This window comes from Sinocyclocheilus rhinocerous, unplaced genomic scaffold (assembly GCF_001515625.1).
Source record: "Sinocyclocheilus rhinocerous isolate Xijiao unplaced genomic scaffold, SAMN03320098_v1.1 scaffold2267, whole genome shotgun sequence".
Classification (NCBI taxonomy): Eukaryota; Metazoa; Chordata; class Actinopteri; order Cypriniformes; family Cyprinidae; genus Sinocyclocheilus; species Sinocyclocheilus rhinocerous.
In genome coordinates, this window is record NW_015625573.1 from 313,449 (window position 1) to 337,858 (window position 24,410).

At 37.5% G+C, this 24,410-nt stretch overlaps 1 protein-coding gene across 1 annotated transcript in view; it reads right to left on the reverse strand.

Annotated features, from left to right (window-relative positions):
- LOC107750685 (semaphorin-6B-like) overlaps positions 1–24,410 on the reverse strand; it is a 119,212-nt gene that overhangs the window by 17,190 nt on the left and 77,612 nt on the right. The window contains exons 6-16 of the mRNA XM_016566191.1: positions 24,287–24,385; positions 22,094–22,184; positions 21,354–21,473; positions 20,436–20,524; positions 18,916–19,133; positions 10,436–10,567; positions 10,177–10,326; positions 7,436–7,615; positions 4,791–4,931; positions 3,230–3,307; positions 1,932–1,990 (exon numbers count right to left, since the gene is read on the reverse strand). Of these exons, the coding sequence (XP_016421677.1) occupies positions 1,932–1,990; positions 3,230–3,307; positions 4,791–4,931; positions 7,436–7,615; positions 10,177–10,326; positions 10,436–10,567; positions 18,916–19,133; positions 20,436–20,524; positions 21,354–21,473; positions 22,094–22,184; positions 24,287–24,385 (1,357 nt within the window). The remainder of the gene's footprint in view (positions 1–1,931; positions 1,991–3,229; positions 3,308–4,790; positions 4,932–7,435; positions 7,616–10,176; positions 10,327–10,435; positions 10,568–18,915; positions 19,134–20,435; positions 20,525–21,353; positions 21,474–22,093; positions 22,185–24,286; positions 24,386–24,410) is intronic.

The following is a 24,410-nucleotide window of genomic DNA, read 5'->3' on the forward strand; positions in this document are numbered from 1 at the left end:
TATATATATGCCTTAATATCTAATGCAGTGTTGCTTCTCAAGTAAATTCATCTTGCTTCAAGGATTTTTTTATTTTATTTTTTATTATTTTCCTCAAAAATGAGCAAGCATCAATTCGTCACAGAAGACTCGATTCACGATTGATTTTAATAGGGTTTGAGGTTAGCAGGTTGCTGAGCTAATAGCACAAATATTATACTAGGTAAAATAGTCAATTACTAAAATCATGAACTAACAATGAAAAATATTTTACAGGATTAATTCAATTTTACTTTCTACATAAACTTAAACATTTTTAGCATATCCAGTTGTATAAATGAACATTTATGTATTATGTATAATGAACATGAACAATGAAAAGTAGTATATAGTATAAATTACACATACAAGTAATTATAATTAACTGAACATTAACAGATTTATAAATGCTGTAAAAAAAAAAAAAAAGATTGTTTATTAAGTTAGTTCATGATACCTAATGCATTACGTTCATGATACCTAATGCAAAAGAAGCTATCTTTTAAAGGGGTCATATGATGCTGCTAAAAAGAACATTATTTTGTGTATTTGGTGTAATGAAATGTGTTTATGCGGTTTAAAGTTAAAAAAACACATTATTTTCCACATACTGTACATTATTGTTTCTCCTCTATGCCCCGCCTTTTTGAAACGCGTCGATTTTTACAAAACTAATCGGTCTGAAAAGCGAGGTGTGCTCTGATTAGCCAGCTATCCAGTGCGTTGTGATTAGCCGAATACCTCAAGCGTGAGACAGCTCTAGGCATGGCGAAGCGGATATCGTCCTCTTTTGGAAGGCCAAACAAAGTACTTTTTCTTTCGCAGCAAACCACACAGTGTCTCCATGACATGGCGGCGTTTTATATGGTTTAATACTACAGCGAGAATAAAAGTTACTCCTTCTTTCTTTGCGTGAACATTTGGGCGGTGTTATGCAAATCTTCCCACATAGTGAGGTAGATATGTGGGGGCGTGTTCGAACGAGCCGTTTTAGGTAGGTGTGGCTAACTCTTAACTTTTATAAAGAATATCTCTTTGGATTTGAGACTTTAGTCTTTGCAACTTTACAGATCTTCTTTATGCACCAAGAGCTTGTAACACTCTAAAGAGAAAGGAAAAAATGAAATCGCATCATATGACCCCTTTAAGTCTTCACATCGGGAGCATTCTTTAAAGTGCTGTCTAAGTAGGCAACTTACTAGGTTTTGGAACACGACTTGCATGCTCGTTTAAAGAAGATAAGTTTTGCAAGAATATTGGAAATCAGAATCAAGTTCTCTTACATCACATTATTCATGCTGCTGTGACAAAGCTACTATGTTTTTTCCCCCCAGACTTACTGATCTTCTCCATTAGGAAACACATTAGCAAATACAGCAGTTGGCCCCACCACCCCATTACTTTCTGGCTTGTGCACCACAACTGAAACGGGCTGGAAAACTTCAAAAGCTCCTTATGAGCAGATTAAAATACAGCCAGGCAGACACAATCATTATGCAATATTTATACATCCGAGTGTTTGTGGCTCACAGCAGATGAGCGAGGTCTCCTGTGGTGGACCCAGGATTAACGTGCACCAATGCCTGTGCAGAATCAGCGGTGAGATCAAAGGGGTTCTACAGCGAGTGAATTTCAGACTGAACGATTGATTTGTTGCGATGAACCCCACCAAGAGAGACTCACCCAGAACTCGACGCTGTTCCAAGACAAACATAATCGGAGATGAAAGGGGAACTACAAATAGAAAGCGCGAGTTGTGATCGCCACACACCCGAACTGAGGCTCTTGCAGCAGAACAGAAGCTCAAAACGGGGCGGAAAATGATGGCGGCTGCTGGTCTGACTGGACGAGGGGAGAGAACGGAAGGTCACAGCGTGAAGAGTTTTATTGTTGTAATAAAAATGTTCTCTTACCATCACAGTCTCCCAAGTGAGAAGTGTTTCCGTGCTCGACGTCTTGTTCGAAGGGAAGCCTGTGGTGAATGGGAGAAAGAACAGTAGTAGAAACATTCATCAGCAAACCACATAAACAGGCCATAAAACTGCACCGTCTGAATTGCAGTAATGCCTGTGTATTTTCTCTCTCTTTTTTTGAAAGAAAAACAACTTTTAATGCTGTCTTGAAGGGTACTTCTAAAATGTCTTGTTTTTTTTGAGGTCCTTTGCTCTTGGGTTCAATAATAAGTGATATTGCACGTTAAAAGCTTGTACAGGATGTGTGCAGAAACTCAATCTGCGCTCCTGATCAAGTCTTATACACAGAGGCATCACAGTGCTCTATTAGAGATGTTCTGTGTTACCTTAAAGCCACAATAATGAAGAAAAATGACTGCAGTCGGCTCACGAATGGCTTCCTTCCAACCGCATAAGTCAAACAGAGGAACGGCCGAAGGCAGAAGCGTGCACAGGGGGACCAGCCTCTTTCCACTACCGTCGGCAATTAGTCAAAGCCCAGGACAACAAGACAGCCAGGGGTCTTTTACTGCCAGGGTCTTAGTTTTTCAGAAGATACGCATTGTTTAAACGCTTTCTGTAAAATGTCTATAAAATATAATGTTTATACAAACTGCAGGCGCAGAGCTGTAATCTCCAGAACTGAGAGATGATGGCGGAGTTTTTTTATACTACAGTGGTGAACCACCCCGAGAATTTCAATGAGCACGCAGATTCCTTCCCGCTGCTCTCCTGAGGATGAACATTAGCCATATTGTAGCAATGAGAAGCGTAAAAACACTGATAAACAGCCGAAAGAAAGTCCCTGAACTTGTTTTGCATATTCGCTATTTGTGTATATTAGCAAGCGGCAGTAATTAGAACTACTTCTGTATCGTTTTTTCCGCTGTGAAATTCAATTGGTGAGAATTTTTCAGTATTATGCAAGACAGAATCGATCTACAGGTTGGCCGTCCTTGGTAAATCAAATCAGATCCAGCCAGAGAGCTGTAATTGCATAACGGCACTGAGGTAAAACGGTCTCCACATTTTGATCTCAGTATACCGGCAGACAACCTGTATTTGCACACAGAACTCAATAAAACAGTCTCTCTGGAGACGACGGACAGACCTTTACAGGAGTATTTAAAAAGAGGCAGAACACAAAAACTAGTATGTTTTTTTTTAGACGTGCTTTATCTGAAGATGGAAATCTTGTTGTATATGTAAGAATAGATAGATGTAAACATTATGTTGGTAGGTACATTGTCAAACCTCACCTTGTACCTGCACGGAGGAAAGAGCAGGTGCTTCCTCTGGTCCAGCCGCAGTAGGGATCCCGTGAGGCGATGCAGTTCCTGTGAAAGAACAGAAACAAGCATGAATGGTACCCCTATGGCACCAGACAGTATATAGTTTAATTCTGCTGGATTTCATCCAAGTATATTCCAGTTGGTTCAGTGCACACATTAGATGCGTGACATGTGTTAGTGCGCCTCACTGACCCATGGACACAGACACAGAACACGGGCTGGTGACCAGTAATCACAAAACTATCCTAGAGCTGAGAGCTACAGTATAAACAGTTGTTGGGATTGTACTAAAAAGGACAAATGATTCATAAAGACTCTAAATGATGTCACTGTTCACATTAGTGTCAAATTTTAGGCATAAGTTTACGTTCTGGATTATCTTAAATAGCTTTATTTAACAACTATCAAAAAGTCAATGGGAGGTTTCCCAGTTATGTACAGTAGCTAGGCAAATGTACTGTGCATGTGTGTATAGCTCTTACTTAGCTATGCTTTTGGGACAAATTTGTCCACAGAAACTAGATAAACATGACAAAACCTGCCTTTGGGAACACTTTGGGAGGTCATCATTTAGAAGAATTATATTTAATCTAAATAAAATATAATGTAAAATAAAAAGAAGTAAAGCATATATACATTTCGCTGGTTCTCCCTTGTTTTTGATTATAAAAGCCGTTCTCCTGGGCATTACTCAAAAAGCTATGCGCATGTGTCATTTCTTGCCAGGCCTCCTTAAATTTATCCCAAAGCTGAGATTTATTCATCAGTTTCGATTCAGATTTAGAATTTCCCAATGGTTTTCAATGGGATTAAGGAATGCCTTCGTTGCATGCGTGGATTGTGTTTGAAATTACATGTTCAATCTCCAAACAGACCCTCTAATAATGGCCTTGCAAGTGCCAGATGAAACTGGAGGTTCCTCACAATTGCATGTCTTATTCAAGACTTTGGAAGTTATTTTGAAGCGGTCACACCCTGAGGTTAAATCTTGAACTTAAATCTCCTGTCAAAATGCTCACTAGTGTTCTTTGACCAGCCCAGCGCTTTGCATTCAGCATGGTATCCGTCTTATAATGCTTTGCAATAATTCTGCAGACATTGTGAAAGTTAAAATCCTGCAAATGAGCAATATCAATTGACCATATTCAGCGATTTTATATAATATCCTTCTTGGTACATTAATTTAAAATGTAAAATAAATAAAATACATTGCTAAATAATATATAATACTTGTAATAAAAAAAAAAAAATATATATATATACACACTATTTTTATACAAAATCAATATTAAAATTAACATTATAATCAAATTAACATTACATTAATACATAAATATTTAAAATAAATATGAAAACCAATAAGAAAATATAGATAATATATAATATTTATAATATAAAACTATATTATTCTATAAATAAAAAAAATTATAATATAGAATTTATAATTTCATTTATATACTGTAAAAACAACAGACTATATGATATGTCCTCATTTGGAGTGCTAACTAAACGTGTGTGTGTCACTCACTTCATGCAGCGGGAATAGAGTTGGCAGCGTGCTACAGGCACTTTGATCACGCAAGAGGGGAAAGCCAGTAGGAGGCTGTGACTGATGCGGTCCAGCGTGAGAGAAAGCAGCTGCCTGGCCTGAGGAGAGTCCGTCCCACACCTGGAACATACACAGTCCAAATCAATTTGCAACAAATTAAAAGAGTGCAGGGAGAAAGTCAAACACAATTTACACCGAGAAAACACTCAAACACAGTTTGATACAGAATGACATGACCCCAACCTACATTAATAAAGTCTAAACTGTCAAGCATAACACGGTCTGATAATGTTTACCTTAACACAATATAATGCTGTGCGGTTAACAAGAACTAATGAAGCAAAGGTAGACCAGCAAAACCTCAAGCTAGCTATTGCATTTCTTATATGCATCTACTATCCTTTTAATACATTAGAGCTTAGTTGTGAAAGTTGGTTTGCCATCTTAAAATTTGAAATTTCCACCAAGGCCATCTATGCATTAAGATAACGGCTTGTTATATAGTATGTCTCTAATGAACTGACACTAGCTTTCACCCTCTGAATGAAAAACAGGATGAGGCGTAAAGGGCTTCAAAAAGAAAATGTGTGTCGTATTAATGTGATATCACATTAATGTGTTGTCACTTTGTACTTGGCCCCAGTAACTAATCTGATTGATATCTAGGAGTCTGGCAGCCACCCACTCCTCTGTGCGTTACACTTAATTGGCACTTACCACTTAGAGTATCTCTCTTGCACCTGCCATGCTGGCTATAAAATGCATTTGTTTGTATACATGTGCACACTGCACACATACATATGGTTATAGAAACGCTTACGATAATGGCCTCGATAGCAGCGGAGAAATCATTAGTACTTTATGCATCGGATCTGAGTAATGAGCCACACTTACCAAAGGCCATCAGAAACGAGATCAAGCTTGCTTCAAAAATTTTCCTAATCAGTATTTTAATCTCATTTTACAGAGAATTTTTTATTTAAAAACTGTAAAAACAGATTAACTTGAAAAGCAAAATGATTTATAGACTAGAAAATCTATGTTGAAAATATTACTGAACCAAATAAAAATGAATAAAAATAATTACATATGGCAGTTAATTAATCTAATTTATATATATTAATATGAAAACGTGTATACAGTATACACACACACACACACATATATAATTCAGTTCTGAATGGGTTTTACCATAAACATTATTTTTTATTAATTTATTAAAAACTTACCAAAGGCCATCAGAAACGAGATCAAGCTTGCTTCAAAAATTTTCCTAATCAGTATTTTAATCTCATTTTACAGAGAATTTTTTATTTAAAAACTGTAAAAACAGATTAACTTGAAAAGCAAAATGATTTATAGACTAGAAAATCTATGTTGAAAATATTACTGAACCAAATAAAAATGAATAAAAATAATTACATATGGCAGTTAATTAATCTAATTTATATATATTAATATGAAAACGTGTATACAGTATACACACACACATATATAATTCAGTTCTGAATGGGTTTTACCATAAACATTATTTTTTATTAATTTATTAAAATTTTTTTTTATTATTCTCACTAAATTAACACATTTAATTAACAGCCCTAGTTGAAAATTGAGTTTTTTAGGTAGCCAAAACAAGTAACGAAAGGGAGAGACAGGAAGAGAACAGACAGAGGGTGAGATAAAGAGGTGCAAGTTTAAACTGATTTAAGAAGAAAAAAGCTGCCTCTCTTGACACATGTGAGTAGGAGAGCGAAACAGAAGACGTAAGAGATGTGAAAATGAACCACTGTTATAGTTAGATCACAGAAAACAAGCAAGAAAAAAAATATTAGGAACAAAAAAAGCCAGACAACTTACACGGATGATACAAATACGTCAAGATAAAAAGAAAAGTGTGCATAAAAAGAGATTGACATCAATTAACACTCTACGCCCCCATCTTATTATGTCATTGTTGTCTTCGCTACAGTGTCTTGATCGATATGGATGAAGACATGGGCATTTTTGAGCGGCTTTCATCGGTCGCGGACTCCCTGACCCTGCGCGTGTCAAACGATTTACCACTTCACCACTGCATGATGAGAGATGGCAGAGGTTATGCAAGGCCAGCATGATCGGAGCCTGATCTGATTACTCCATCTACATTCCCCTGATTAGCTGGCTTCCCGCTGCGCTAGACACAGCTAGCACTGTCAAAGCCGTCACGCTCTTACACACACACTCCTGCTCTGATAAATTACACAGAAATTTTTAGTGATTCATGTTGATTCATGTTTTATGAAGGATGTTTGTTTTGTTTAGCTAATTTGTTGTTTGGAAATTAAAAACCTGCAGACAGGTTCACCTGATTTACCAAGTTTTTGCTTTAGTGTGTAAAAGGTTTCACAGTTTTTTGAGATAGAGGGTGTGTATGTGAGGAGAAACAGACTAAACAGCATTTAGTCTGTCTGGATGAAGATGCAATTACCACTATATCCATGAAAAATGAGTGTTGCTCGCAAACCCCTGCCGCTTTCCGCAAGAGATAATGACCAGCTAATGCTCCATCTGTTTACATGCCATGACTTGTGATTCTCTGCCGTAAAACAATCACCAAATAGCGTGTTTTTAGCATTAACCTCTACCTGTCTGGGTTGTAGCCTTCCAGTTCCTCGAGGAACACATTGTTGTTGGTCACTGTGTTATCCCTGTTGGGGGTGACAAGGAATTTGAGGATGGTCCCTCGGCTGGAACCCAGAAAGAGGACTGTCTGGTTGCCATAGGGACCAGAGTTTGTGTCCACCACCATTTTGTTGAGCTGGTATCTGAAAGTGACAGAAGACAACTTAATACATTCTCAAATGATACCGAGAGGAAAAAAGGTATTAAATTATAATCCAAAATCTCATGCCAAAATAACAAAATACACAAATCCGAAAAGCAATGTGTATTGACAAACCAGCATATCTTGAGTGTAGGAGCCTATTTTTGTTCAGATTCAGTAACCAATGTTATATTATGTGGTGCATTTCAGCTTTTAATATTTTGGTTTGGATTGTTTGCACTTGTAAACTTACTTTATTCACGTGTACAATTTAGACAAATATTCTGTATTTTACATTGAAAATGTGTACTATGTTGAAATTGTGTACTGGCTCTTGAAGAATCGCTTCTGTTAAGTCAGGCGGCAGTGCGTTCTTTGGAATACAGCAAAGTCACACAGTTTTCTTTACCACATCCGTGATATTTAAGATGTATGATTATATTTGGTTTCTTTCTTTTAGTAAAGATTAAAGCAGTATATTGAACAAGAAAAACGGGAGTACATGGACTGCTTTATTGGACACGGAGCGAGTAAAACTGAAAGTGAAACTGATGCTCACTCACAATAGTAAAGAAAACGTATTCCTGACGGATAAGGACGTGTTTCACACGAAGATTTATGGATGTTTTGAGGAACAATGGATCTTGAAGTAAATGCCATGTGGAGTTTCGAGGTTGCTTCGTCGTTAGACACTGATTCCTGTCTAAATGCTATACGTCGGTTTATAGCCAGAAGGGGACAAGTTAAAGTTCTCAGGTCAGACAATGGGACCAATTTTGTAGCTGCTGAGCGTGAGTTGAGACAATCCATTAAAAAATGGAACAACCAGAAGATTCAGGACAATCTCAGTCAACAAGGAATTAAGTGGGTTTTCAATCCTCCCACTGAGTCTCATCATGGCAGGGCATGGGAGAGACTGATACGCTCAATAAGAAAAATCCTTAATGCTACAGTTAGAGAACAAGTTCTTGATGAGGAATGCCTTCAAACTGTTTTCTGTGAGGCAGAGGCTATAATCAACAGTCGTCCAATCACAGCAGCATCAAGTGACATAAATGATCTGGAAGCTCTGACCCCGAATCACTTGTTGTTACTCAAGACAAAGCCATCATTGCCTCCAGGACTGTTTGACCAAGACGACCTGTATTCTAGACGCAGATGGAAACAGGTGCAGTACGTTTCTGATTTGTTCTGGAAGCGTTGGTGTTGGGAATACTTGCCACAATTGCAACAAAGACAAAAGTGGAATAACACAACAAGAAACTTCTCTGTTGGAGACATTGTTCTGGTAGTTGATGACTCTGCCCCCAGGAATTCATGGATGTTAGCAAGAGTCATTGAAACTATTCCCGACAAGAAGGGCTTCGTCCGACAAGTTAAGACAAACGAACATTTTGGAAAGACCTATAACAAAACTTTGCCTGTTGCAGGAGGCAGAATAAGTATATAGTGAAGGTAATATGTCTTTAGGAACCTAAATTGGTGATGCTTTGGACTTTAAGATTTCACCAAGGATTAAAATAATATGGCTCCTTGTGTTTAAATGTAAGTAATTGTTTCAAAGACTTTGAGAACAATTAGGGGACGGTAATGTAGGAGCCTATTTTTGTTCAGATTCAGTAACCAATGTTATATTATGTGGTGCATTTCAGCTTTGAATATTTTGGTTTGGATTGTTTGCACTTGTAAACTTACTTTATTCACGTGTACAATTTAGACAAATATTCTGTATTTTACATTGAAAATGTGTACTATGTTGAAATTGTGTACTGGCTCTTTAAGAATCGCGTCTGTTAAGTCAGGCGGCAGTGCGTTCTTTGGAATACAGCAGAGTCACACAGTTTTCTTTACCGCATCCGTGATATTTAAGATGTATGATTATATTTTGTTTCTTTCATTTTATTTGTTTAATTGGTCTTTTAGTCAAGATTAAAGCAGTATATTGAACAAGAAAAACGGAGTACATGGACTGCTTTATTGGACACGGAGCGAGTAAAACTGAAAGTGAAACTGATGCGCACTCACATTGAGGAAACAGCCAAAACTGCTCTACTTGGATGATTCAGCTTTCTAAAATAAGACGATCTCCCAGAGTGTTTAAGATGACACAAACAACTTGTCACTATAATCTTGTTGTGCCCTGTGGGATGCTGAGAAACCCCAGCTGTTGGAACCCCATAGTCTGAAGACTGAGATTGGACAGATACTAATGCTAGCAGACATCACAGACGGTCGGTCAAATGTTTAGCAAGGATCTTAATGAAGAAAACAATGCCCGGGTGAAGCTAGCAGCTAAATTTAATGTCCATTATGTGTTCCTTTGCTTCAAGTTTGTAAAAAATCTAACTTCTGAAGCTTAGTTGAAGTTAGTCATTTGTTGGTAGTCTAAAAGGTTAATAAACTACCATCCAGAGTATTTGAGATCGACCTGATAGCTCATCTAGAAGCACTAGTCCACTTTAGACCAGTGACAAACCAGATATCATGTCTTGAAGGCATGTATGACCTGGTTTTAACAGTAGAGAATCTGGTCTAGGACATCTGAGAGAAAGTTGTCCTCACCTGACCATGGTCCTAACAATCCATGGTCTCTGACCGAGTGATGGGATGGCTTCATCCATCAGCGGATGGGTCTTGACAAAAGTTAACATGTCATCAGGGAAAGAGTTGGAGGAATTGAACTTTGAGCCTTGTATGGCACAACCACCCGGCCTGAGAAATTCACAAACACAGCAGATTATTATAAACTTCCTCTCTGCAGGTTGGCATTTGAGGACATAAAACACTCTCTAGAGTTGTAAAATGTCATTTCATTCAGTACCTCGGTTTGGGCACAACCTCATCTGGAACAGGTGTCCATATCGACTCGGGCGATTTCTGCTCTTTAAATCTTCCATCAAACACTCCGGCCAGCTGCTCCATGTCGAAAGCACACACTGCAGAGCCTGGAATACTGCAAAAATACAGCACAATGTTCAAATTACGTTATATCCTCAGACCTGTTCTGTTTCCATGATACTGCTCTGAGCTGGAGGAGACTCGCAACACAAAATGGATTTCATTTATCACAAACATGTCGAAAACACATCAGTTGACAGCCTTGAATAGATCTGTACAGTGGGTAGTTGGACAGACATTTCAAGGCAAACAGAGCAGAGAATATTGTCCAGAGCTGTCACCGGAAACCTTGGGTGACTGCAAGCTCTTCCACACACTGACCTTTTCCTCCCACAGAGGATCTATTCAAGAATGCAGCGTTACACAAATGCAACTGTGAGAAAAATACTTGGATTTCTCCAATAATAATTCAAGTGGCACAATAGAAAGCCACATGATGAATCAGAATTCTTCATAAGGTGCCTGTCCATAAACCACGGCCAAGACTCATGTATAGACTGTCTGCAAGGTCACACACACACAAAAACAAAATGTTAACTAAATAAAAAAAATGTAAAACAAAACAAAAATGTAGATCAGGGGTGGCGAACTCCGGTCCTGGAGAGCCGCAGCCCTGCAGAGTTCAGCTCCAACCCTAATTAAAACTCACTTGCCTGTAGCTTCCTAGTAACCGTTCAGACCTTGATTATCTTGTTCAGGTGTGTTTGATTAGGGTTGAAGCAAAACTCTGCAGGGCTGCGGCTCTCCAGAACCGACGTTCGCCACCCCTGATGTAGATTATTGATGTTAAAAATAAGAAGCAGCAAAATTGCATATATAAAATATAGTCGTATGCAATGTGTCACACACGTTTCCTTCTTGAGCATCAGTAAATGTTTTCACCTTTTGTAATAGTTGTGTATGAGTTCCTCAATTGTCCTCTGTGTGAAAGATGGATCTCAAAACCATACAGTCACTGTTGGAAAGGGTTCAAATATGCAAAAAATGACAAAAAAAACAAAAAAAAAACAGAATGTGCAGGACCTGTAGGAATTTTTTTGAAGTGGGCAATGTAACTGCTCAGGGCAAACAAGGGACTCATGAAAAACTACCAGAAAGAAAAAAAATCATTGATCATCAAGGTAACAACACACGATATTACATGTAAACATATGACCTAGTTCATTTATGCAAATTATTTTGTTTTGTGCACTTTTAAAAATTAGGATTTCAAAAGGGTTCAATTAGGGTTCTTCTTTAGCATTGCTATAGAAGAATAGATCGGCAGAAACTTTCAGTGGAAAGTTGATAAAATAATCACCATTTCTTAGTGTGAAGAACAATTTACAAAGTTTTTCCACTACAAAGAACCTTTAGCACAATGGAAAGGTTCCATGGATGCTTATGGCTCTTCATAGAACCACTGATGCCAACAAAGAACCTTTATTTTTAAGAGTGTGGATTCTAAGTAAACAAATCCGCAAGAGGCATGTAAATGTATGAGCAGAACTATTTGTTTTTTATGCATATTTTGCTAATCTTCGACATCTCAGTTTCTCCACACAGCATTTTTTGATGCAGTATCTCAAAATTTGCATAAAAATATGTGGATGGATTCCTGGTTAGTGAGAGCACCTCTCTTTCCTCCTACTGCGAAGCAGAGCTTCAATCTCTAAACGGTCCTAAAGTGATTTGTCACTGGTGAAGCGACAGCTTTCAGCACTTAAAGGCTTTCTTAGGAGAGAACAGAGAGTCATGCAGGGTGAGTCAGTTCAGTTCTCGTTTACACCCACTCTCTCTCTCTCTTTTTCCTCCTCAGATTTCCTGGCACTGACATACTTTGTAAGTACAAGCCACAGCTGTATTCTCTTGCATCCTTGACACAGGTGAGTCGTTCACTCCCTCTCCATCACTCTCTTGAGCTCTAAATCTCTCACAGTCTTCTCGGTGCTAAAACTCAGATGCAGAACATCACCTTCTGCTTTGAAAATAGACTGCACAGTAACTTTGTGTTCCAGGATTCTATGGGATCCAATAAATGACTCCGAGAGACTGGATGGCAGGTTCAGGTCTGGAAAGGTTGACACTCACACTGATCTTTATCGTCACCCATGTTGATCTGGGCTTTGTGGTCCATGAAGGCATGCTTGAGTCTAGCTTGCTGGGTTTAAGAGGGAATGAATGTGATAGTCTGTAAAGCTCAGGGGCAGAAGCAAGGATAAACAGCTGTCTCCAACAGCATTGTGGGACACATCTGTCACTTGTTCACTGGTTTTACCCTGTAGTGGGATTGTATGTGCGTGTTTGAAGCCGTAGGCCAGATAGCAGCTGAGAATGACCTTATGATTGACAGTGCTGAAACTGTTCAGATTCAGCAGACACAGTGACAAGACTAAAACATAAGTCAGGCAATTTTCTGACAAGACCTCATTAGGCTCTTATCAGCCTGATCATCAATGTCATCAGCCTGACACAATGCAGACCCTCCAAAATGCCTGACAGGTGGACAACTTGCTGCAGTGGCACAACATGACTTTCTCTTCTCAAAACAGAACTTCGTAAGTTATACACTGTTTCTTATCAAATTTCTTTCAAATACCAACTTAGTAACACTTTAGATTAGGGAACACATATTCAATATTAATTAAAAGTTTTCCCTCAATAAGCTCCTAAATTGCTGCTTATTGATGGTAAGGTAGATGTTGTGGTAGTTATGTTTAAGGATTAAGGGATCTAAAATATGGTCATGCAGAATAAGGCATTAATATGTGCTATAAGTACTAATAAACAGCCTATATGTTAGTAATATGCATGCTAAAAAGCAACTTGTTAATAGTGAATAGTTCTAAAGTGTTACACAAACTTATTTCATACACAAAAAAAAGGATTTTCTAAAACAATTTTTTTGCTAAACTAATCTGTTAAATGGGCCATATTCTATTTGTTTTTGTTGCATTTTATTTTTAGTCCACTTACCATGATCATTGTAATTCAGTTTTACATGACCATTTTCTACCGCCAAACCCTCCATTTTTGCTATTGTATCCTTAAAGGGGTCATATGATGCAATTTCAAGTTTTCCTTTCTCTTTGGAGTGTTACAAGCTGATTGTGCATAGATAAGATCCCTGAAGTTGCAAAGACTAAAGTCTCAAAACCAAAGAGATATTCTTTATCAAAGTTAAGACTCTGCTTTAAAAAAGCATCATATGACCCCTTTAAAACATTAATGTAAATAATCAGTTATAACTGGTTTATCAGAATACTGAATAGCTTCTGGTGACCTCACTATCATGAAGATTTCTCAATGACACATTTCAGAAGATTATTTTCCAAAAATGGCTAAATTTACTTGAGAAGCAACATTTAATAAAATATTAAGACTGACAATATCTTGAATATAATTTTAGTCTTAATGCACCAGCAGAATTGTAATTATTATATATAAAGCAAGTGAAAATACACTCATAATAAAGATACATTCTCTGAAAACAAGTCTTCACGTTTTATATGTTTATATAAGTAAATTTATCTTTAGATATTGAAACAGGAAAATATAACAAAAATACTCACTAAAAAGATTTGGTTTTTTTGCAGCGTTGGCTGGAGAAGGAGCAGGGAAATCCTGTTTTACATAATATGAAAAATTTGGAATGACATGAGGTTGAGTAAATGATGACAGAATGATTATTTTTGAGTGAACTATCACTTGAAACAAATTTGTACTTATATATATAAAATTCAAAGATCAGTAAAGGCAATCTGATTGAATTACTGTATGGTCTGCCACAGCTAAACAGAAAAGTTCCACTGTGTCTCTTTCTGTGCATCTCATCTGTGAGCTCTGTCAAAAAACTTCTCCGCTGCTCATTCCTGTACTTCCTCTCCAACTTTACGAGCCCTTGCTGTCTCCACTCTCTCTATACATGTCCCTCGGCTGCTTCAAACCTGAGAGTGTGCCTCTCCAGTAGATTCGGGCCTTCTTTTATTTCTCCTTCAATCTGAACTCTGCATCCTCCTCCTGCATCCACCATGGTCCACTGAGAGGATGATTTCACCTGCAGTCTTCTCATTTACAACAATCTCACCCCATCTCTCCTGCCCTGCTTGGATCCTCGGCCCCACACTTCGAAGCATCGGGAGCTCAAATGAGATGCAAACACCTCTCACCTTCTTTCTCTGTTTCTGTGAGAGTGAAACCTGTCTTTTGAAGAGAGAACTATTTTTTCACTGTATATGTTTCCTGAGTTGAGATATGTAGTTCTTTTGCAATTCAAATGTTCTTGATATTAGATATATTGTTTCTTCAGATCAGATTATTGGTTTCTGGGTTCAGCACAGTTTGTATTGAAACCTCAAATTTTGCGGCTTGTTGAGAGGAAGTGTGCTATTACTTTAAGCAATCTGACTTCTTTTTGCCTGGCAGATGATTAAAGATGAAAAATGCATATACTCAGCTGTTCTGTTTCAGGTAAGAAAGACACAATTGGAACACCTCAGCAACAACACAGCAAGCCCTGGAAAACATCCTCAACACTCTAGCACATGCTCTGACTCAATGAGCTGTGGGGCTTATGTGGGCAACACAAGATACCCTCTTTTCTTCCCAGTGATTTCCTTTTATCTACTACAGTCCACGTGCATACGAAGTGAAAAAAGGCAAAAAAAGAAGAAGACCTATGTACTAATGATTTATACAGCAAAGTACAATGGAGTGCAATAATGACTCATTTTTACAGTCTTGGTTTCTTAAGTATTATTCCCTTTCATTTTCTCCATATGGATTTAAAAACATTCTTCAGTAAAGAGTTTTAAGCCATGAACTAAACCAACCACCCCTGAAATGAATCACAGCATTACAAACTTTGATTTGAAGCAAAAAAGGACACCACACTTCAAGTTTGGTGTCAGTAAGATTTTTTTAAGAAACTAATACTTTTATTCAGCAAGGATTCATTAAATTGATCAAAAGTGAGAGTAAAGACACTTTATAATAAAAAAAATAGGAATATTAAGCGGCACTACTGTTTTGAGTATATTAGAATTATTTCTAAAGGATCACGTGACACTAAAGACTGGAGTAACAGCTTTGTCGTCGCAGGAATAAATTACATTTTAAAATATATTATAATAATATTTAAAATAAGATTTAGAATTTAAAATCTGCTCATGTATAAATAATCAGAATTTACGAGAAACTGGCAAAATGTTCAAAATCCACAGAATAGTCCTGTTAACCACTCTCTATTCAGCATGAGTCACTGCTTCTTAGACAGTGTGCACTTTATTACTCTCCTTCCCATAATACTTAGACCAATCTCAACCACATCCCAACATGCCTTCCTCTCATTCCCATAGTCCTCCCATGCTGCTGTGTCTGCCACGCACTAACCAGTCCCGGCAATTTGTCTGAGAGCTCTTTAACAGACCACACATCCTCCCGGCAGGCTAGCGAAGCCCTCTGCGCTGTTTATAGAGGGCTGCAGCTGCAGACGGGAATGCTTGTATAGCTGGACGCTCCCTGCCACTGCACCTCGGTGCTCCATCTCTAACTGAGCCCGCCGTTGATCCGTGCCCTCAGGATAAGAGTGGAGTAGAGGAACCCTCACAGAGAAGAGTCAGTTTTTTTTAACTCTTGTGAAGGAGAGGTGGGGGAAGACGTGGGCTATTACTGACCGCCTCATTCATTCGACCTTGAGCGAATATCTCCCCCCTCCACACACATATACTCATCCTTCATATTTTTTCCCTTCTCCTCTCGACCCCCCCAGAGCGGCCATTAGCAGACTGAGATGTTATTAGAGTTGGCATTTGCTGAGGTTTGGCCCCTACTCTGACACAAATACACATTTGCAGCTGGGAGTCCTGTCCTTCCTCCATCATTCAGAGGGTGCTCTATTGCACTTCATTTGTCACATAGGTCTCATAATCATGCACACTCTTGCATACACTGTAGACATAGCTCACCCAGATATAAAATGAATTTTCAACTTAGGTAGAATCTGAAATTTGAGTCATCATTCACTCTCAAAAAAAAAAAAATCAATGTAATCATCTTACATTTAGATTACCTTTGCAGTCATTTAATATGGCTAACACTAGTGGCTATAATAAAACTGTAAATGATCATCAAGGTGGCATTGATTTAATAAAAACACAGAAAAACATTAATATTGTGAAATATTACAATTTACATTTTTTCATATTTTATATATATATATATATATATATATATATACAGTGGGTACGGTAAGCAGCCATTATTCCAGTCTTCAGTGTCACATAATTCTTCAAAAATCATTCAAATAGGCTGATTTTGAGTATAATAATAATAATATGCATGATAATAATGTCATATTTATTATCAATGATGAAAGGAGTTGTGCTACTTAATATTTTTGTGGAACCCAAGATACATTTTTCAGGATTCTTTAATGAATAGAAACTTAAAAAGAACAACATTTATTTGAAAGAGAAATCTTTTGTAACATTATAAATATCTTTATATCAATTCATCACTTTAATTCAATTTTATCAATTTGATCACTTTAATGCACCCTTGCTGAATAAAAGTATTCATTTTTAATTATTAATTAATTAATTATTTTTTTAAATAAATTTATATTTTTGTACACGCCCACACACAACCTTTGATATAATATTTATCGGTTATTGACTATAATTTAAAAAATAATTATTGGCTAATCATGTCAGAAATTTTATATCATTGCATCCCTAGTGTTTTTGGCTCTTGACAGTCAATTCTCCTTTTGTGCTCCACAGAGAAAATAACAGCATGAGAGTGTGTAAATGACAATTTAAATGTTTTGGGTGAACTGTCCCTTTAAGCATTCACTCTCAGACCTCAATTACACACGGATGGCAACGTGCATACAGGAACCATTTTCTCTCAATTTTCTCTTCTCTTTATTTCCTCTCATAGTAATGACGCTTTCAGCGTCTTCACTACCATCCTCTTGACAGCCCTCCCTCTTTTTGTGTTCTCACATTCTTTCCTGTAATTATTTCCTGCAAACTCGGTCAAAAGATGCACTTGCTCCCTGATCCCAAAAATATGTGTTTTGTTGTTGCTTTCCTCTAAGTGTGACATCTTGGTGACAGCCTGTCAGCATGTGTACATCTTCCCACATCAATTCCATTCCTCATCCATACATCAATCTCCATCTCTTCCCCTCCCGTTCTCTAGCAGTGCCTCTCTACATGACATTAAAACCTGCAATAATATTCCCTGCAGTATCACACCAGTGTTCTATATTCAGTGGTTTTTCACCCATAATCCCACAGGACGACCTAAACCCAGAGCGATTGTACCGGTTTCCCAGCGCTCCGCCGTTGCCACCAGCCTGTGATATTTCCAGCTCAACTGTCTATCAATGAGGCTGCTAATGCACTATATTTGGGAGTTTATCTCTAGAGATTCACAGTCTGCTTGGAATCTGGTATTTGTTAGTCTTGTTTAGCCAGACTTGCAGTGCAAAGGTCTACATTGCAGCTTATTTTGGCCAAGTACTGCCCACTTCACCAGAAAGCAGTCACCTGATCTATACAGTATGTAACAATTGTTTTTTTTGCAGAACAGGGTGGACTATGTACACTCTTGTTCAAAAGTTTGGGGTTGGTAGGATTTGTTAATGTTTTTGAACAAAGTCTCTTATGCACATTATTAATCAAAAATACAGTAAAAATTAAAACCAATGTTTTCTATTTTAACATGTAATGTATTCCTGTGATGGCAAAGCTGAATTTTCAGCAGCAATTACTCCAGTCTTCAGTGTCACATATCCACAAATCATTCTAATATGCTGATTTGGTGCTCATGAAACATTTCCTATTATTATCAATGCTGAAAACAGTTGTGATGCTTAATATTTTTGTGCAAACAGTGATGAAACGTGTGATGATGAGTAAAAAGTATTTTTTGGATTTATATTTCATAGTTTATGTAATAATAAAAATGACTTTACTATCATTTTTGATCAATTTATTGTATCCTTGCTGAATAAAAAGTATTAATTTCTTTAAAAATATATATTACTGACCTCTAAAATTCTGAATAGTAGTAGTGTATGTTTGTTTAATGAATATCTTGTTTATGTGCTATAAAGTGTTTCCACCAAAATCTTTCAAAGATTGATTCCTTGCAAACTTGTTCTTTTACAGAAGAGCGCACTCTAGAAGCCTGGAAGCTTGCAGACGCAACTTTTTCTCAGCAGAAGAGTGATAAAAACCAGTGCACCCTGACTCCTGGAAACTGGAAGCCAGCCAATCAGAGAGAAACTAGTGATTTCAGCCAGTCCTAACCATTTTTGTGTGCAATATGCATCGTGGGTGGTTCTTTTCTTGTTTCTCGACTGCTGCCAAGAACTGTATTCATCAGCGCTTGCTTTTAAAGATTGTGACCCACCTGTTGGAGGGCGTGGAGAAGACGGCGAGGATGATATCCCTGCCATGCATGCGGATGATGGGACTGGTGGAATGCAGGAGGTTGAAGTAGAAGTGCGAGTCTCCTGGGATTGAACAGTTCAGTCGAGCTTTCAGGAACGACGTCCACTGCTTTTCCAGCACACGCTGTGAACCGCCTTGATCGGCTTTGCACACACGTGCCACACGAGACACAACCACCTAAGGTCAAAGAAAATTACTTTAACGGAGATATTAATTATGAATTTTAAGCATTTTGATAATACACGCATCAAACAGTACTGAATCCTTTCGCAAAAATGCCCCAAATCTTTTAATCCTCGTGGATTTTAAATAGATTTTGGAGAGTAGCTAATCTGTGTAAAATGGGTAAGCTAATATAAATTCATTCATGAAAATGTCAGCATTCCCTAAAATGGGTTAGCCTAGCGATTTCAGAGGAGCCGAATCCAAAGCACAGTGGGTTTTTTGTTCTCCTCGAGGTCCGGCAGTATAAAATGCTTGCGCAAGCACAATTCTGTTCTTGCAGAAGTCTTGCATTGCTAATTCTCACATAAAAGGAACCCTTGTTATTCTGTCGATGTGTTTTTCTCAGTTTTCAGTAAATGATATGACGGATGGTATTTCAGTTGCCCTGAAAAACAACAACAGAAAAAAAAACTTCTGTGTGCCTAAATTACACTCAATACAGCATTCTAGGGCATGATTATTAAATTAAACATTCAGCACAAAAACAGGGAATAGGTCATACCGCTGTCTGACTGGAAATATTAGTATTGACATTTGAATAATATTGCCAGACTGGACATACGGTAACACAATTTCAGATTACTTCCACCACTTGTTCCTGATCTATCCACCACTGATCTCCCACAGGAAGATTTTACTCCTATTGTCTCGTCCGTAGCTCAGGAATTCTATATTTATATTCATCCATTTGGCAGATGTTTTCATCCAAAGTAACTTACATACCATTCAAGTAAATCATTTGATCATTTCCCAGCAAATCAAACCCATGATCTTGGTGTTATTAGTGTCATGCTACTGTTGAAAGCAAGAGGAACTAAACTAAAACATGAAATTCCTTAGGATACATCAAAATAGACACAAATGAGAAAATAGCTGACATACAGCATGAGTATAAATATACAGAATTTAAGGTTTTGAGTTCATACACTCTTTAAAATAATGGTTCCAGAAGGGGGTTTTCACAGTAAGGCATAGAACCACCATTGTGGGTTCCCCAAAGAATCTTTTCCTAGAAACTTTTGTGCAGTAAAAAGTTCCATGGATGTGAAAGTTTCTTCATAGAGCCATATATGCCCATAAAGAACCTCTATTCCCATAATAGGAATAAAGCTGCCTTCTAAGTGTAGAATGACATTGTTTCTGAACATGTCTCTTCTATAAAGGAGACATATATTGGGGTCTTTTCCTCATGAAGAAAACCTGAGAATCAAGAGACTTGTGCAAAAGTCTTCATCTGCTCTACCATCCTCTCACCTTCTCCAGGTAGTTGAACTCCATGGCCATCTCTCTGAAAAAGAAGTAGACATGTGGCCCCCATTCCACAGCACTCACAAAGTACGGCTCTGAAACAGACAGATCAGGACCAAACCATAAATACACATTACTACTTCCTCAGATCACATGGTTTTCAGAAGAGCTGATCTGACTGAACTATAGTGTTGAACTAGAGGCTGCTTTCCAATAGGGCCATTATCTAGTCAATGGACACACAAACCAAAAGAAAAAAAAAGTGAGGGCGTTTTGGGACAGGAAGTGACCCAGGACAGCAGGAGGGAGAGAGCACAAGAGTTTGAGTCAGGACACAGATGTGCTTTCTGCTGCATCAGTGAGAGATCACATCAGAGCACAGACAGCAGGAGCAAAGGAAGATGGGAAGAGGGGGTGCAGTTTGACATCAGGTTGGCTGCTGACTCAGATGTGGATCCTCAGAAAGCCTTATCGACCCTGACACTAATGCTCTATTTCAAAAACCTACCTCAGAATGCATTGTGACAACCTCAGTGAAAAATAACTCCCAGGTGGAGGATGATTTTTTTTTATTTTAGATACTAAATGTTTACAATCATTTCAAATTTCATTAATCTGTTTGTATTGGTACTTTCCGTTATTATAAAAATTATCCCACAGGATAATATATAATGTTTTTTTGTTCAAAATGGTCACTTATGAGGTTCAGTTAATATATGTAAAAAGGCAGCTCACTAGGTTTTCTAACACTGAAGTCATGTGAGTGTAAACAAATGCTTTTTAACAATGGACATGGCACACATTAATACACTTAACTCTCTCTCACATACATTTTACATACACAAACAGCATTAATATTACATCCACGTGCTGACTCTGCACAGTTTCCTCTTCCTGTCAACTAACGTTTGACGTCTTTATTACCTCGAAACCATTTGGAGTCGTGTTTCACCGTTCGCAGAGCAGGATTGTCCCCCAGACTCCTGTAGATCACAGCATCGATGGCCAGAAAATCAGTCACAGTGGCAGTGTAAAGATTCCCCTCTGAAAAAAAGCACACAAACAAACTATATAAAATCTCTCTCTACAATCATGTGTAGAGATAATATATGAAATATATATACAAATATTATATTATTTTATCATCATTTATAACAGAATGAAGACCCCTTTTCCATCTAACATCTACTACCCTGTGTGTAGAGAAGTATGTGTTTTCACTTTCATACATCTTTAGTTATACACATTAGTTGGTAAATTGGTTAAAACAACAGTTATTTTTAGCTGCTTTGTTTCTTTGCCTCCCCGATGGATCGGCACTGCCTTATGAACTAAAAATATGATCTCAATATACTTTCGTTGGTGTAATGCATCTTCATATATTAAAAAAATATTTCATTTCCTTTAGGTTCATCACGGCAGGAAGCAGTAAAGCCGTAATGCTGTGCAGAGAACATGCTGGACAGCATATGTGCATGATTACAGTGAGAGAGATCCATAAATATTGTTCAAAGACTAGCATGTAATTAAGTTAGAGAATAACAACAGGGACATCAGCTTTTCTGCACTGCTGTATATCTTTATTTAGTGCTGTAATACGCAGGGACATTTTGCAGTCATGTTCAAGGGAAAAGAAAACTTAAAAGGCGATGGTGGAGTCTCACCTGCAAACAGGGCCACGTTGGCATGTTTCGGGTCATATGGGCATCTAGCCATCCCACTGACAGTTTCTCCCACCATCTCAAGAGTGTCTCCCTGCACACACACACACACACACACATAGAGAAAACACACTCAATAATTAGAGAAAAATTAAATTAGCAAAAAATACAGAAAGTAGGTGAAAAACTGACTCTAGCAAAACAAATGTTTTTCTCACAAATGTACACTTTGCTAATACAAAAGCAGAAAGAGAAAAATATGAGAAGCGCAGAATAACAGAAGCAAATGAAAACATATGCTCAAATTTTAATTTCAAAAACATCCACAGGCGATTTATAGCAGAATTACAGTTTAAGCTAAAAAATTATTCTCAGGCCATTAAAACTAACTATAAATAAACCTGTGCACTCTCCCTCTTTCTGTCTCTACCATATTTTTCTGTCTCTAGAGAGCCTCAAACTCTTGACAGGTGTAATGTTGCATTACAGGTGTGCGATAATTCTTTTCATTTGCTCAGATTTGCAATAGCGCGTTTCAAACCTGACAGGTTGAGTTTGTTCATGTTCAAGACTTTTTCATACACAACCTTTTATCTTTCTAATTCCCTTGATGCAAATAGCGGCAGGTGCTTGTCAAGAGTGGGGAAGCACAGATGTCACTTATGAAAATTTTATTTTACTGTTTTATTTTAATGTCTGTAATTTTGCTCCTATAAGCTGTTTCTCAAATTACTGGTGAACAGTGAAATTACTTTGTAAACTAATTTCTTATGAAAACCTTCAACAAGGCTGCATTTACCTTATCAAAAATAAAGTAAAAACAGTAACATCGTGAAATATTATTACCATTTAAAATAGCTGTTTTCTATTTGAATATATTTTAAAAATGTAATTTATTCCTGTGATGGCAAAGCTGAATTGTCAGCTGAAATTACTCCAGTCTTAAGTGTCACATGATCCTTCAGATGATCATGATACATCATTCAAATCTCTTATTATCAATGTTAAAGACAGTTCTGCTGCTTAATATTTTTATGGAAACTGTGACATCAAAAAATATATACTTTTTTCAGGACTGTTTAAATCCAGAAAAAAAGTATAACTTTTTGATACAAAGCTTTTATTTGAAATAGAAATATTTTGTAACGTTTTAAAAGATATTAACGATTAATATAATGCTAATTTAATGCTGAATAAAAATTATAATTACTTCTGAACAGTAGTACACAGTATATACATTTCAGCATATTATATTATATTATAATATAATATATTATATTATATTATATTATATTATATTATAAAAATTAAAGTATATTATATTATATGCATGCTTATTCATTTGTGCATTTCTCGACCTGAAAGAGGCAGGTTGCAATCCGGCAGAGCCGATTATTAGTAATTATGTGTTTTTCTTCTTTATTCAGCAGGTATATCATTAGTGTGATTGGTTCAGAAGGAGCGGATCTGATATGCGAGGTAGGCGCAGCAGTGCTCAGGTGCGGCATTTATGGATGCGGTATTCAAGTTGATGCCGCAAGTGGACTAACAACTAAGACCCTCCATTAATGTGACTCACGTATGCTGGGGGTGACAGAGTCACTGGACAGATGGATGGAAGGCAACACACACACAAACACACTCACACTCAGAGTCTTGGATTCAAACAATGTGCCCGTTGAGTGGCATTACCATTCTTTTCGAATAAACAATCACGCACGGAAAACTGCATCTGGACTGATTTATGACAGCTCTCTGCTCTTGAGGTCATCAGAAACAGCTTGGTGCTTCTAGCTATATTGATGGCCAGGCAGGTGGAAAAACAGAGAATAAACAAACGGCAGGGGAGATTCTTTCTGCTTCGGGGTTTTGAACAGATTCCCATCTGAGTCAGTAATGCGTGGTGACCCAATGAAGCCAGAGTCATTTAGAACGATGCTGCAAGCAGTGCTCTGAAATGCACTGTGAAGTTTTAAAGCGAAAAAGCAGCTAGGGAGAATGAAATAAAATATGTGTGAGAAATGTAATGGGCTGAAAAGAGTAAATAAAGTATGAAAAAATGTAATGAGAAAATACAGACCCCAAATACATTGCCAGAACATTGGAGAAATGAAAGACTAGAGGGTGTGGTGATTTTTACGAAATATGTTTTTGTGCATGTGTTATGCAAGTGTGTTTCAAGTAGTCAGTACTCACTGTATAATTGGCACATAACGGATTGAAGGCGTTGGTTCCGCAGATAAACAATCTGCCCTGCCGGCTGAGCAGAACCTTCATGTAGTTACGGCACTCATCCTACAAAAAAAAAAAAAAAAAACAA